Source organism: Lolium perenne, chromosome 2, assembly GCF_019359855.2.
Source record: "Lolium perenne isolate Kyuss_39 chromosome 2, Kyuss_2.0, whole genome shotgun sequence".
NCBI lineage: Eukaryota > Viridiplantae > Streptophyta > Magnoliopsida > Poales > Poaceae > Lolium > Lolium perenne.
Window position 1 is genome coordinate 4,376,686 of NC_067245.2, and position 12,288 is coordinate 4,388,973.

At 43.5% G+C, this 12,288-nt stretch overlaps 1 protein-coding gene across 3 annotated transcripts; it reads left to right on the forward strand.

The window, feature by feature from the left end:
- The first annotated feature begins 218 nt into the window (after positions 1-218).
- On the forward strand, positions 219-11,850 carry LOC127330960 (ent-kaur-16-ene synthase, chloroplastic). Of its 3 annotated transcripts, none has more exons than XM_071825829.1 (15): positions 219-508; positions 7,626-7,675; positions 7,755-8,031; positions 8,172-8,352; positions 8,693-8,910; positions 8,991-9,111; positions 9,180-9,277; positions 9,547-9,582; positions 9,700-9,911; positions 9,992-10,104; positions 10,234-10,329; positions 10,413-10,628; positions 10,721-10,862; positions 10,938-11,183; positions 11,311-11,494. In XM_071825829.1, exons 1-15 carry the CDS (start codon positions 355-357, stop codon positions 11,353-11,355), a joined length of 2,205 nt encoding a protein of 734 aa, XP_071681930.1. In that variant the 5' UTR covers positions 219-354; the 3' UTR covers positions 11,356-11,494. The 3 variants fall into 3 exon arrangements, with proteins under 3 accessions (XP_071681930.1, XP_071681929.1, XP_051213002.1); XM_071825828.1 differs by having other exon boundaries at positions 221-508; positions 11,258-11,850; XM_051357042.2 differs by lacking the exon at positions 9,547-9,582 and having other exon boundaries at positions 222-508; positions 11,258-11,734.
- The last annotated feature ends 438 nt before the right edge of the window (positions 11,851-12,288 follow it).

A 12,288-nucleotide genomic window follows, 5' to 3' on the forward strand; every position in this document is an offset into this window, starting at 1 on the left:
TTGTTGTCTTGTGCTCCTTACAGGCTTGCCTAGCTAAACTCACCAGGGGATCACTATCTCTAAGTACTACCTCTGTCCATAGAAAGATGTACAGTCTTATTTTCAACTCTTTGACCAAAGAAAAAAAAACGTGGCTTCAGTGGACAGCAAGGCAAAGACGTCTCAGAATTCTATTGCACGAATCCTCTGGGAAGTTTCAGATGTGCATAGCTTCTCCTAGCTCCTGATTGCAATACCCATTACTAAAACACCAGGGTTTCAAACACCAGCCTTGTATATTTAATGTACTTGTAGTACTCCTGCAAGCCATGAAATAAAAACCTACAGACATACTACGTTCCACTGGCTCTCTTGATGTCGTCGCCTAAAGTTGTCGGGTTCCTCCCAGCGCTCACAACACACCCTCTTCGTCCCAGCTTCGCCCAAGCGCGCTCCCAGAAACTCTTCCCTCGCCCTTTTTCCCTCTACTGGACTGGCGTCAAGACTCGGCGGATTTCTTCTTGCAGTGGTAAGGAACCCAGCTTCTCTCGTGCCTTTCAATTCGTTATTTTTGTTGTTGAGAAAATCTAAACAGAAGCGCCGCATGATGAGCCTCCCCGTGCGGCGAAAGAAAAAACTGCATCGCTTTCCCTTAGAGCATCTCCAACAGTAGCACTCGCGCCCTAAAAATCGTTTCGGCCGAGCTGTAAACTGATAGCGCGCGCTGCCCTGAAAGTTGCCCCGCCGGATGCGGCATTTTGCAACGCATGCTCGGGCGGTAAAAGTGGTCCTCCGCCGGGCGCGCCATTATGCAACACGCGGTGCGGCGCAAACGGCTAGTTTGATCGTTTTTGTTTCAAAACAAATCAAACAAAACACGAAAAAATAATCGAAAATTATGAAATATATTAAAAGTTCGACGGTACAACGACATTTTATTTAAACTACCCTAAAATCGGCTCCGAGTCCCAGTCGAAGCCCGACGAGTGGCTGAGTAGTGTCGGACACTGGAGTAGTTGTCCACTCGAAGGAGGAGGAGGAGGAGGAGGAGGAGGAGGAGGAGGAGGAGGAGGAGAGGATGATTGTTGACGGCCCGGCGCTGTTTTTCTTCTCCTCCGCCCTCCTCGCCCTCCTCTCGTCCTTCTCCGCCCTCTCCGCCTTCCTCGCTGCTGACTCTGCCCGACGCTTCTCACGGTCCGCCTTCTTCTTCGCCGTCGCCGCCGCCTTCTGCTCCTCCTTCTATGCGTAGAACGCCTCCATCTCGGCGACGTCCACCGAGAACTGCCGCGCCAACTCGAGGCGGAGGCGCTTGTCCTGCTCCGCGATGCGGAGACGCTGCTCGAGCTCGCGGTTGCGCCGTTGCTGCTCGCGCGTGACGGTCGGCGATGGCGGCACGAGCTGCTCCGCCTGCTCCCGCGTCCACACATCGTGGAAGTTCATCTGTCGATGGGAGCAGTCGAGGCGCCAGGTGACGTCGTTGTTGGCGCGCGCTGCCTCGTGCGCCGTGTAGAAGGTGCCGAGGCGGACGTGCTCCTTGCCGGAGCGGATCTCGGCGTCGAAGCGGCCGCTCGGCCGCGCGCGAACACCGCGGTAGCCGGAGGCGGAGCGGCGACGCGGGGTGAAAGATCGAGATGTCGCCTAGAGGGGGGGTGAATAGACAATTAAAAACTCATGCGGATTTGTCTTGTAAGAATGCGGAATTAAACTATCGTTTAGTTTACAAGCACAAACCCTAAATATGCTAAGCTCAACTAAGTGTAATAATAGCAACTAGAGCTAAGCAAGGTAGGCACAAAATATATGTAGCACAAGTGATAGCAAGATATATGTACTTCAAACACGATGGCTATCACAAGGAAAGAGAGCTCGGGTATAGAAATAACTGAGGCACGCGGAGACGAGGATGTATTCCCGTGTTCCCTTCCTTTGCAAGAAGGTACGTCACGTTTGGTGGAGTGGAGGTCCCACGAAGGATTCCCCGCGCCACGAAGGCTCACCCTATTCTCCGAACCGCACCCACGAAGGATAATGGCCCTTTCCTTATGGTTAGCTTTTCCTCCGCTCCGGAGATGGCAAGCTCCACAACCACTTCACAAGCTCCACGAAGGAGAAGCCCGGTCCCCTTCACAATCTTCCACGAAGAGATCACCGGGGCACCAACCAAGCCAACTAGGAGGTCTCCCTCCAAAAATAACAAGATCACGGTCTCTCACTCGAACTAATCGTGGTGGAGAGTTCAACACTATGCAATGATGCAAAGCAAGAACACTAGAGGTGTTCAAGTCCTTCACACTCAAATCCCACCCAAACAACAAATGCTAGGATGAGATTGGAGAGGAAGAACAATGGGGAAAGTCAACAAAAGACCCCAAGATCTAGATCCCAAGAGTTCCCCTCACTTAGAGGAGAAATGGATTGGTGGAAGTGTAGATCTTGAAAGCTATTTTGCAGCATCATACGGTAATAGTACTATAAAATCACAAAGTCAAACATATAGGTCGGGTGTAATGCTTAAACCTTTTAAGTAATATAAATTGCCCTTTATCGAAATATATATATATACATACATATATATATATATATACATACATACATACATACATATATATATACATACATACATATATATATATATATATATATACACACTATTTTGCAACCGGTGCTCAGAATATTATTTTGAGTACCAACGCCCTCTATATAAGATGCGATCTAGATTGGTTCGAGCAAAGAAAAGAAGAAACACCCACAAATCCCCACCCCGACCGTACCCTTTCATGCTCCCCGCCGGCCTGCTCCCGTCGATGGCAAGTCCCCGTCGCCGGCAAGTCCCCGTCGCCGGCAACCCTCGCCGCCGGCAACCCTCGCCGCCGGAATCCTCGCCGCCCAGTCATTCCCCGCCATCGTGCCGCGCGCCGCCGCCTCTCTGCCCACGCGCCGCCGCCTCCCTGCCCATGCGCCACCGCCCCTCTACCAGCGTGCGGCCGCCTCCCTGCCCGCGCGCGGTCGCCCTCGCACGCGCCGCAGCCCCTCTACCAGCGCGCCGCTGCCCCTCTACCAGCGCGCCGGCGCCTCCTGCCCGCGCGCGGCCGCCCTCGCACGCGCCGCAGCCCCTCTACCAGCGCGCCGCCGCCCCTCTACCAGCGCGCCGCCGCCTCCCTGCCCGCGCGCTGACCATACTCCCGCTGACGGCTCTGCTTCTCCACGCGAGGCTGTCGAGCTCGTGCCTGCTCGCTGGCCGCTGCAGACAGGAACGAGGCGGCAATGTACTGCTTGCTCGTTGGCCGCTGCAGAGAGGAACGATGCGGCAGTGTACTGCCTGCTCGTTGGCCGCCTACAGTACTTTGTTTGCAGAGATGGGAAGTGCAGGTGCAAGTTCCGGTTTGTGGACGTACAGGTGCGGGGACAGTGCAAGTACATGAAAAGAAAAGCGCACCGATGTTGCTCGCGGAGAGGGACGTCTCACCAGCGGGAGGAGAGCGAGAGCAGATGGAGGAGAGCAAGTGGTGGGCGGAGGTGCTCTCACCCATGTGAACTGATCGCATGTGAGAGCTGAACGGGACTGAACTTCCATGCCACGGTTCGCCAAAATTACCAATCACTCGGCTTTTTCTCTGCAACATCTTTTGTATAGGGTCTTGAACTGCCTGCTCCGGTGTATCGAACTGTCTGCTCTCGTATATTGAAATGCCTCATCCGCGAGCGCTACCGATGGCTGCCGTGCCGCCCCTCAAAACCAGCTTGCCTGAAGCTGGCTGACAGCCCGCTAGCTAATGCTACTCCACTGCTTGTGATGATGTGAACATGATGGTGATGTGAACTAAACGGTAGTGATCTATGCTCTACTTTAATCTCCATTTGTTTCTGATGTGTGGTTGACAAATGCAATACATGTACCTGTTGTTGATGTGTGGCAGATAAAAAAAATTAGAACTTCAGTTATTCACATGACAAGTTTAGTCCTATTTCTTCAGTAGTTCAGAATCCGCTGATGGCTGCTCTCTCAGTTTCTCTCTCAATCGGCAACAGGAGCGCGCTTGCTTTTATTTAAAAAAACACAGTAGCGCAGTTACTTTTTGTGAGGTGGTGCACTTTTATTTGTGGGGGCAATGCAGCTGATACTTCTTTTTGCCAAAAAAATCGAGTGCGCAGACTGCTACTATTTTCTACTTCTTTCAGCCGTGAGCGCGCGCTGATGCTGCTGCTCTCTATCTCTTGCTGCCACTGCTCTCTCAATACAGCCAACTTGCTGCCTTGGATAGTCAGGGATAAATAATGGAGAAGAGAGAAATAAAAATTCACTGGATTAATATGCTTTATACAAAGCGACAATACGTACTCCTTCAGTAATACAGGTTATGTCTGAAGCACATATGTAGGACATTTGAGAAGTGCAAGTTTTTTACGGCCAGATGGACTAGAGCAAGACAACGCCCTTTTTCATTAATTGTTTTGCTCTGTGTTGATACAGAGATAGTCACAACCTTCACCTCGACAGATGGCTTTGCACCAATTCTTCCGCAACTCCCATGGAGGCCCACCCTCTGCCACGGGCTCCTCCAAAACTGGCATGCCGCATCGTCGGTACTGAACTTCTTCGATGTCACGCCTGTCCACGTGACCAAGCGTTTCTTTGTCCCTTCAGAGCCTCGACAAAAGTTTGTCGCCTCTCTCCTGATCTCCAGCACGGCTGTAGTCCCCAAAAGCGAGCTCCGTTGTGGCGTTAACCATGAACAGCGGCCTCGCGTCTTGGTCCAATCTGGTCGGCATCATGCGTATGTTCGTCCCTATTAGCATTTTTGGAGAAGACCTATGATGTTGGTGTTCTATTTCTCCAAACAATTTCTATATTTGTGATCTTTATTTGCTTTTCTGTAAACAAGCGGACCAAAGCACACACTGCCGGAGAACCCCGCCGCCTCCCTGGTTTCCTACTATCGGCATGTGCCCCGCGTGGAAGTCCCACTTCATCTCGTGCCGAAATTTCACCCATCTTTTACCTGGACTTTTGTTTTGTATCAACATTCACTTCCGATAAGTATCATTTGGTACTTTCTAGCATAGGAATTAGTGAGCGGTAGCTTGTACAAGTGCATAACGATGTTCTGCTACTGCCTGTCTCTGCGAGCCCGTGCTTTGTTGTTCTCTCTCTCGCAGTACAAACCGGTTAATATAAGTAGAGTACCTAGATACACAGAAGTACACATCATAAGCATGGACAGTGCATGTGTGGGAGAGAAAAAAAATTAAGATTAATATCAAAGAAGTACAATCCAGGAAATAAGCGAAGTACAACAACAACCGTCTGAGAAGTATACGCGCTGGATAGTGGTAAAACAACAGTCTGAGAAGTACAACAACAGTCTGAGAAGTCTGACAAGTATTCGACACGAGCAGTACACCTGCTTAATATATGAAGTACAAGAAAACCGAGAAAATCCAGATGTACAAAAAAATATAATCCGGTCATCCGCGAGGAAGTTCAAATTCTAGACACAGATAAGTACAACTATTTAACACGAGCAGTACAAGCAGTTATTATAGGAAGTAAAAGAAAACTAACAAAATCCAAATCTAGAAAAAACATAAAAAAATCCCACCATCCGTGAGGAAGTTCAAATAGTTGATGCGGAGAAGTGCAACCATTCGACACGAGCAGTACATCCGATTAATATAGGAAGTACAAGAAAACCGACAAAATCCAAATGTACAAAAAACAAAAATAATTTTGTCACCCGCGATGAAGTTCATATACTTGAAAACGAGAAGCACAACCATTCGGCACGAGCAGTACACCCACTTAATATAGAAAAGTACAAGAAACCCGACAAAGTCCAAATATGGAAAAAACAAAATAATCCCATCATTTGCGAGGAAGTACGTGCAGTGATTCTGAGAAGTACAGGCGGAGACAACAGGAAGTACAAGCGGTAATTACATGAATTAAAAGTGTTCAAAGAAAAATACTCCCACCTAAGTTCACATAGAAAAAAACCATAATAATCCCATCACCCGTAAAGAAGTTCATATACTTGACAATGAGAAGTACAACCATTCAACACGAGCAATACACCCACTTAATATAGGAAGTATAAGAAACCCGACAAAGTACAAATGTAGAAAAAACAAATAATCCCGTCATCTGCAAGAAAGTACGAGCAGTGATTCTGAGAAGTACATGCGTAGACAACAGTAAGTACAAGCAGTAATTACATGAAGAAAATACCCCCACATAAGTTCACATAGCAACATTGTGAAGTTCAAATATTGAGATCCGGAAAGTGCAGAATCTCTTAAAATAGAATATAGGGACAATCTAACATTATCATTTTGAAGCACACATGCTAGTTTTTGTAAAACACACTAGTATCAAAACATTTCCAGGAAGTACAACCACGAAGGCCAAGCAGTACAAGGACATGTCGTGGGAAGTTCAGATGCGCGTGGTTGTGCTGAGCATTTTGTGTGGCCATGGACCTCAAACGAACACCGTATGAGAAACTTATAGTCATTTTACGTAACACTTTCGTGAAACAGCGATGAGAAGTACAATCACATTTCCCTAGAAGTGCAAGTTTGTGTCGAACGAAATTCAATGCTCTGTTTTTACGGGGCGGAAATCTATTGTTCAAATCTCATCGATTTGATCACCAACCACTTCAATAATTGTCACCAAAAGCTTTATATGGTAGAGTATATGTCTAATTTCATTAGCTACAACATTTTACAACAAATAAATGGATCTAATCTATTAAATTCAAATTGTTATTCCACAAAATATACCGGAAACATGATTTCAAAACTTCTAAAATTACTTTCAAATCGTTTGGAGTTGGCAAAAATGGTAGATACAAAAAAGATGCGCCATTTTGAGACCTTTCCAACCGTATATCATTTGCATTGTTTAAATACACCGCATGGAAATCGCGGGGAAAATCATTTGGTGCCCGTCACATAAAACAGGCGGACAGTAATTCATGTTATTCTATTAAACTGTAAGGAATTAGAGAAAACAGTTGGAATAAGAAAGTTGTGCCTAGTCCATAGCTTTCCAACGCCATATCATTTGCATTATTCCGATATACGGTTGAAACAAATCATCCAAATTACTCTCCGCTCGTTTTTTGAGTACGTCCGAATTTCGGTATTTTCAAAATTGTTCAAAAACTGTGACGATTTTGAAAAAACATAAAACATGAAAAAGTTGCGCAATTTCATTATCTTTCCAACGGTATATCATTTTCACAGTTTCGATAAGCGATTCAAAAACCGAACTAAAAGTTCGTTTTCTGGCCATATAGAAGCGTTTTCGTATTTTCAAAATTAAATTTAAACCGTGCAAAATCTGTGAAAAGTGTGAACATAAAAAAGTTGCGGTTTTTCATTATCTATCCAACGGTATATCATTTGCATAGTTCCGATAAATGGTTGGGAAACACGATGTAGAATCAGTAGCTCTGAAGAAAATGGGAAGTTCAGGTAAGTTCGATAGAAATTTGAACCCTGTTATCCGGGAAGTACAACCTTGTGTCCACAGAAGTACGAGTCGGTGCTCAGAATATTATTCTGCAACCGGTTGCAGAATAGTTATATATATATATAACTATATATAGAAATGGTATTCAACACCTTCATTTGTACAACAGCACATGTTGAAAGGAAGTTGGCAGGACAAAATGCAAGCCTACAAAATACGGTATAAATGTCACCCCTGATTCTTTATTTTCATTAAGTGATTGGGCTTTCGATTCATGGTGTTATGTCATGCATCTTAGGAGCGGGATGCTAGAATACGGAAGAATCTGCAGAAACCAGAATTCCTGCCATCTTCATATGAGACGGCGTGGGTGGCAATGGTTCCTTCTTCCACCTCCCTTCAGGCTCCATACTTCCCACAATGTGTTGAATGGATAATGCAGAACCAGCAGGAAAATGGATCTTGGGGTATCAACGAATTTGCCTCGTCAGTCAGCAAAGATATTCTCTTATCGACATTGGCATGTGTTATTGCACTAAAGAAATGGAATGTTGGCCTTGAGCAAATATGGAGAGGTATGGGCACACACACACACACACACACACACACACACACACACACACATATATATATATATATATATAATATATAATCTTCCCGTGTTAAAACACTTTCCTATTTAAATACTTTATGGGGATTGAAATGTTAATGGCAGGACTGCATTTTATTGGAAGAAACATGCCCGTTGTTATGGATGAGAAGATCACTACTCCAAATGGATTCAATCTCACTTTTCCCAGTATGATTAGGCTTGCCATTCAGATAGGTTTGGAATTTCCTGTTAGGCAAGCTGATATTGATGAGATTCTCCGCCTCCGTGAGATGGAATTGAAAAGGTTTGGCAATAAAAACACTCGCATTAAAATTTGTTGTATTTCCATCGTAATATCCAATTTCTCGCTTTATGCATTGATAAATATGGGTAATATTTTTGTTTGTATAATAAAATGACATTTGAGTGGGCACTTGTCGTTCTTGTTCTAACGAGGATTATGTTTTTTCACAAATTTTGTTTATATCTTTTCCATATTTCTAAATACCATAATGTGCACAGACAAAATTAAAGGTTCTCATGTTGGTCTTGTTTTCATTTTCTTAACAATGAAATTAGCAGTCATAATTTGAGTACTACCAACAAGTAACAACATGAAGTCTTTGTACTTGATTTGTATTCAGACTGGCGGGGGAGAAATATTCAGCAAGAGAAACATATTTGTCCTATGTGGCTGACGGGTCAGTAAACCTGCTAGATTGGAATGAAGTTATGAAGTTCCAGAGAAAGAATGGATCATTGTTCAACTCTCCCTCCACAACTGCGGCTGCATTAGTCCAGAAATATGATGATAATGCTCTCCAGTACCTACAGTTTCTTCTCAATACATTTGGTAGTGCAGGTGTGTCTTTATATTTCGTTACAAAAAATCTGCAAGGGTGTACACTATTTGAAATGCTTAATGTCATTATACCTTTCTAGTACCATTGACGTACCCACGGAATATACACTATCAGCTCTCAATGCTAGATACGCTCCAAAAGCTCGGAATATCTCACCGTTTTTCTAGTGAGATCAATGGTATCCTTGACAGAACATATAGGTAACGATCATGTGTAACTATTTATATGTCCTTATTTGTTTGTAAAATTGATTATATTAGTTTTGCAGACTTTGGTTAGAAGGAGATGAGGAAGTCATGCTCGATGTAGAAACATGCGCAATGGCGTTTCGCGTATTACGGATGAATGCATATGATGTTTCATCAGGTACTTCCACAGGCAGGGCGTTCCATACCTTTACTGCTTTAATTACTCAAATGAAAGTCTAACCCAGCTCCTAAATAATTAAGCCACGACGGGCAATCAGACAAAATGGCATTGAAAAGCTCAACGGGCAACAAACAACTTTAATTGAACACGTATTGGCCATTAATGATTTTTACCATCCTTTTTTTCAAACTTTAATTGAACAACTTTTTTTGTCTAATGTTAACAATGTTCACCGAAATTTGAAGAAATTTTTTCGAACCCGGCAGATTTGTTGCCACAGAAACATTTGCAGCTCCAAGCCGGTAGGGAACCACGACTTTGAGTTGCCCTTGATGTACAGTCGACTCAGTCCTACGGGAGTGACTGGAGGTCGGGGATCATTACTATTCTTATAAATCATTATTTTTAATGTGGCATAGATGGGTTGTCTCATGTTGCTGCCTCCACTTTCCAAGACCGGCAGCACAAATATTTGAAGGATACAAAATCCATATTGGAACTGTACAAGGCTTCAGAAATTATTTTATCAGAAAACGAATATATCCTAGAGAATATAGGTTGCTGGTCAGGCATCTTATTAAAAGAGAAGCTATGCTTGGAAGGGATTCACAATATACCAAGTTTTGCTGAGGTACTTAACATCAAACTCAAAACTCAGTTTTCTCTGTTACCAGTTACAGTTTACGTTTAGTCAACTTCGTTTCATTTCAGGTGGAGCATGCTCTTAAGTTTCCTTTTTATGCCATAGTGGAACCTCTAGATCAAAAGAGGAACATTGAACATTTTGATGCTATTTCCTCTCAGATACTACAAACCAACTATCTGTAAGATTTTCATTTCTTAAAAAGAATTATTGCTGAACTCATGTTAACATTGGTGTTGGATGAGCAACCAAAAACAACAACAAGAAATATAGGTGTTGGAAAGAGAATTCAAATAATTTTCTGAATCAGGCCATCTCATCTCACCCAAGATCTTCTGGCTTTGGCTGTTGAGGATTTCAGTTTTACTCAGTCTATATACCAAGAAGAACTCAAATACATCGATAGGTAATTAATGTGACTACAATATATTTGATCCCATGTCTGCTGAGTTTCTCTTGCTCAGAAAGTGCATCTTTTTGTTCATGCAGTTGGGAGAAAGAGAATGGGCTGGACCAGCTTCAGTTTGTACGGCAGAGGCTGCCAATTTGCTATTTCTGTGTTGCTGCAACAATATCACCTCCTGAATTATCCGATGCTCGCATTGCATGTGCCAAAAATGTTCTTCTCACAGTTTTTTTTGATGACTTCTTCGATGTTGGAGGATCGAAAGAAGAAACAGACAACCTGATAGAATTGATTGAGAAGTACAGTCCTCTAACTCGATGTCTGTCTCATAATTCTGCAGTAGTCATGGTGTGTTGCATATTGCTTATAAGTTAGCTTACATGTAAATTAGGTGGGATGAGCCTCGAGAAGATGCATTCCACTCCAAGCAAGTAAAAATACTATATACTGCTCTCTATAGTACAGTGAACCATCTTGGAGAAAAGGCGTCTGCAGTTCAAAATCGTGATGTAACACAACTCCCGGTTGAAATGGTGAGTTTCGAGTATGATCCCCTGGTGCTTGATTGAAATTATATTCACCATTGACATGTTAACGTCCATCTGCAGTGGCAGAAAGGCATGAGGTGTATGATGACTGAGTCAGAGTGGCAAAGGGCCAAATATGCGCCAACGGTTGAAGAATATATGGCGAATTCAACTGTCTCAATTGTAGTTGACCTCATGTTACTTCCAGCAAAGTATTTTCTTGGAGAAATGATCTCGGACTACATGGTCAAACATGAAGAGTACAATGAATTGCGTAGGCTAATGAGCACAATTTGCCGTCTCCTAAATGACACTCGAAGCGTCGAGGTATTTAAAAAAAATCCATGACCACGAGCTAGTGATTGGCTGATTAATTTCTGACAAAATTTCTATTGTTTTAGAGGGAGTCTGCAGCGGGTAAACTGAATAGTGTGACATTGCTTGCTCTTCACAGCGGAGGTTTCCTGTCCATAGAAGAGGCTCAAAAGGTGGTAAATAAGAGTATTGCCGAATGTAGGAGAGAGTTGCTACAGTTGGTTCTGAGAGAAGATAGTGTTGTTCCTAGATCATGCAAGGAACTATTCTGGAAGCACTGCAAGACAGCTTTCTGGTTCTACTTCCAAGTAGATGGATTAACATCTCCCAAGGAAATGGTCGCTGAAGTGAATGCACTATTCAATGAGCCACTGAAACTACAGACTAGCAACCCATCATTGTCTGATCAACCTAAGTAAGGCTTAGAGCAACTCCAATAGTATAGCCGCTTGTTGGCTATAAGCAAGATGTCATGTCATCTATAGTCAATATGTAGCCAACAAGTACAATAGTTGGCTATAAAATTGTACTACTTTTTTAATGGATGGCCCACATTTCATTCACACACCTTGCCTATGAGCACGTGCTAGAGCTAGCTCTTGCATAAGAGCTCACTCACATTCTCTCTCATTTTCTCTCTCATCCAACTAGACACAAATATATTATTTTAATTCTTGTAGCCAGCTGACTAGACCTTATTATACTTGCTCTTAGTGCCTCAAGTAGTTGTTTGAGAATTCTTGATGATGGAAGTACAGTTTCCAGCCTCTGGAATGGATTTCCTAAGTACTAGGTGTGATTTCCTCCCGCAGGGTTTAATTCTTTGTTGTCAGTCGTATTATTTTCCATCATCAAGATCTCGTACTTCGTTCAATTCATATTATTTGCCACTAATATGGATATACATAGAACTAAAATATATCTAGATAGGACAGTCTAGATACCTCTATATTAGTGGCAACTAGTATAATTTTTTCGATAATGGGCGCTTTATTAATCAAAAGTATCTATCCTTCATAGGATTGCACAAATTCCTCTCTTGACACATGGGTCTCTACACATTCCATTGACATACATGAACACACCTTTATCACTACCCTATCATGGTGTAGCGGTT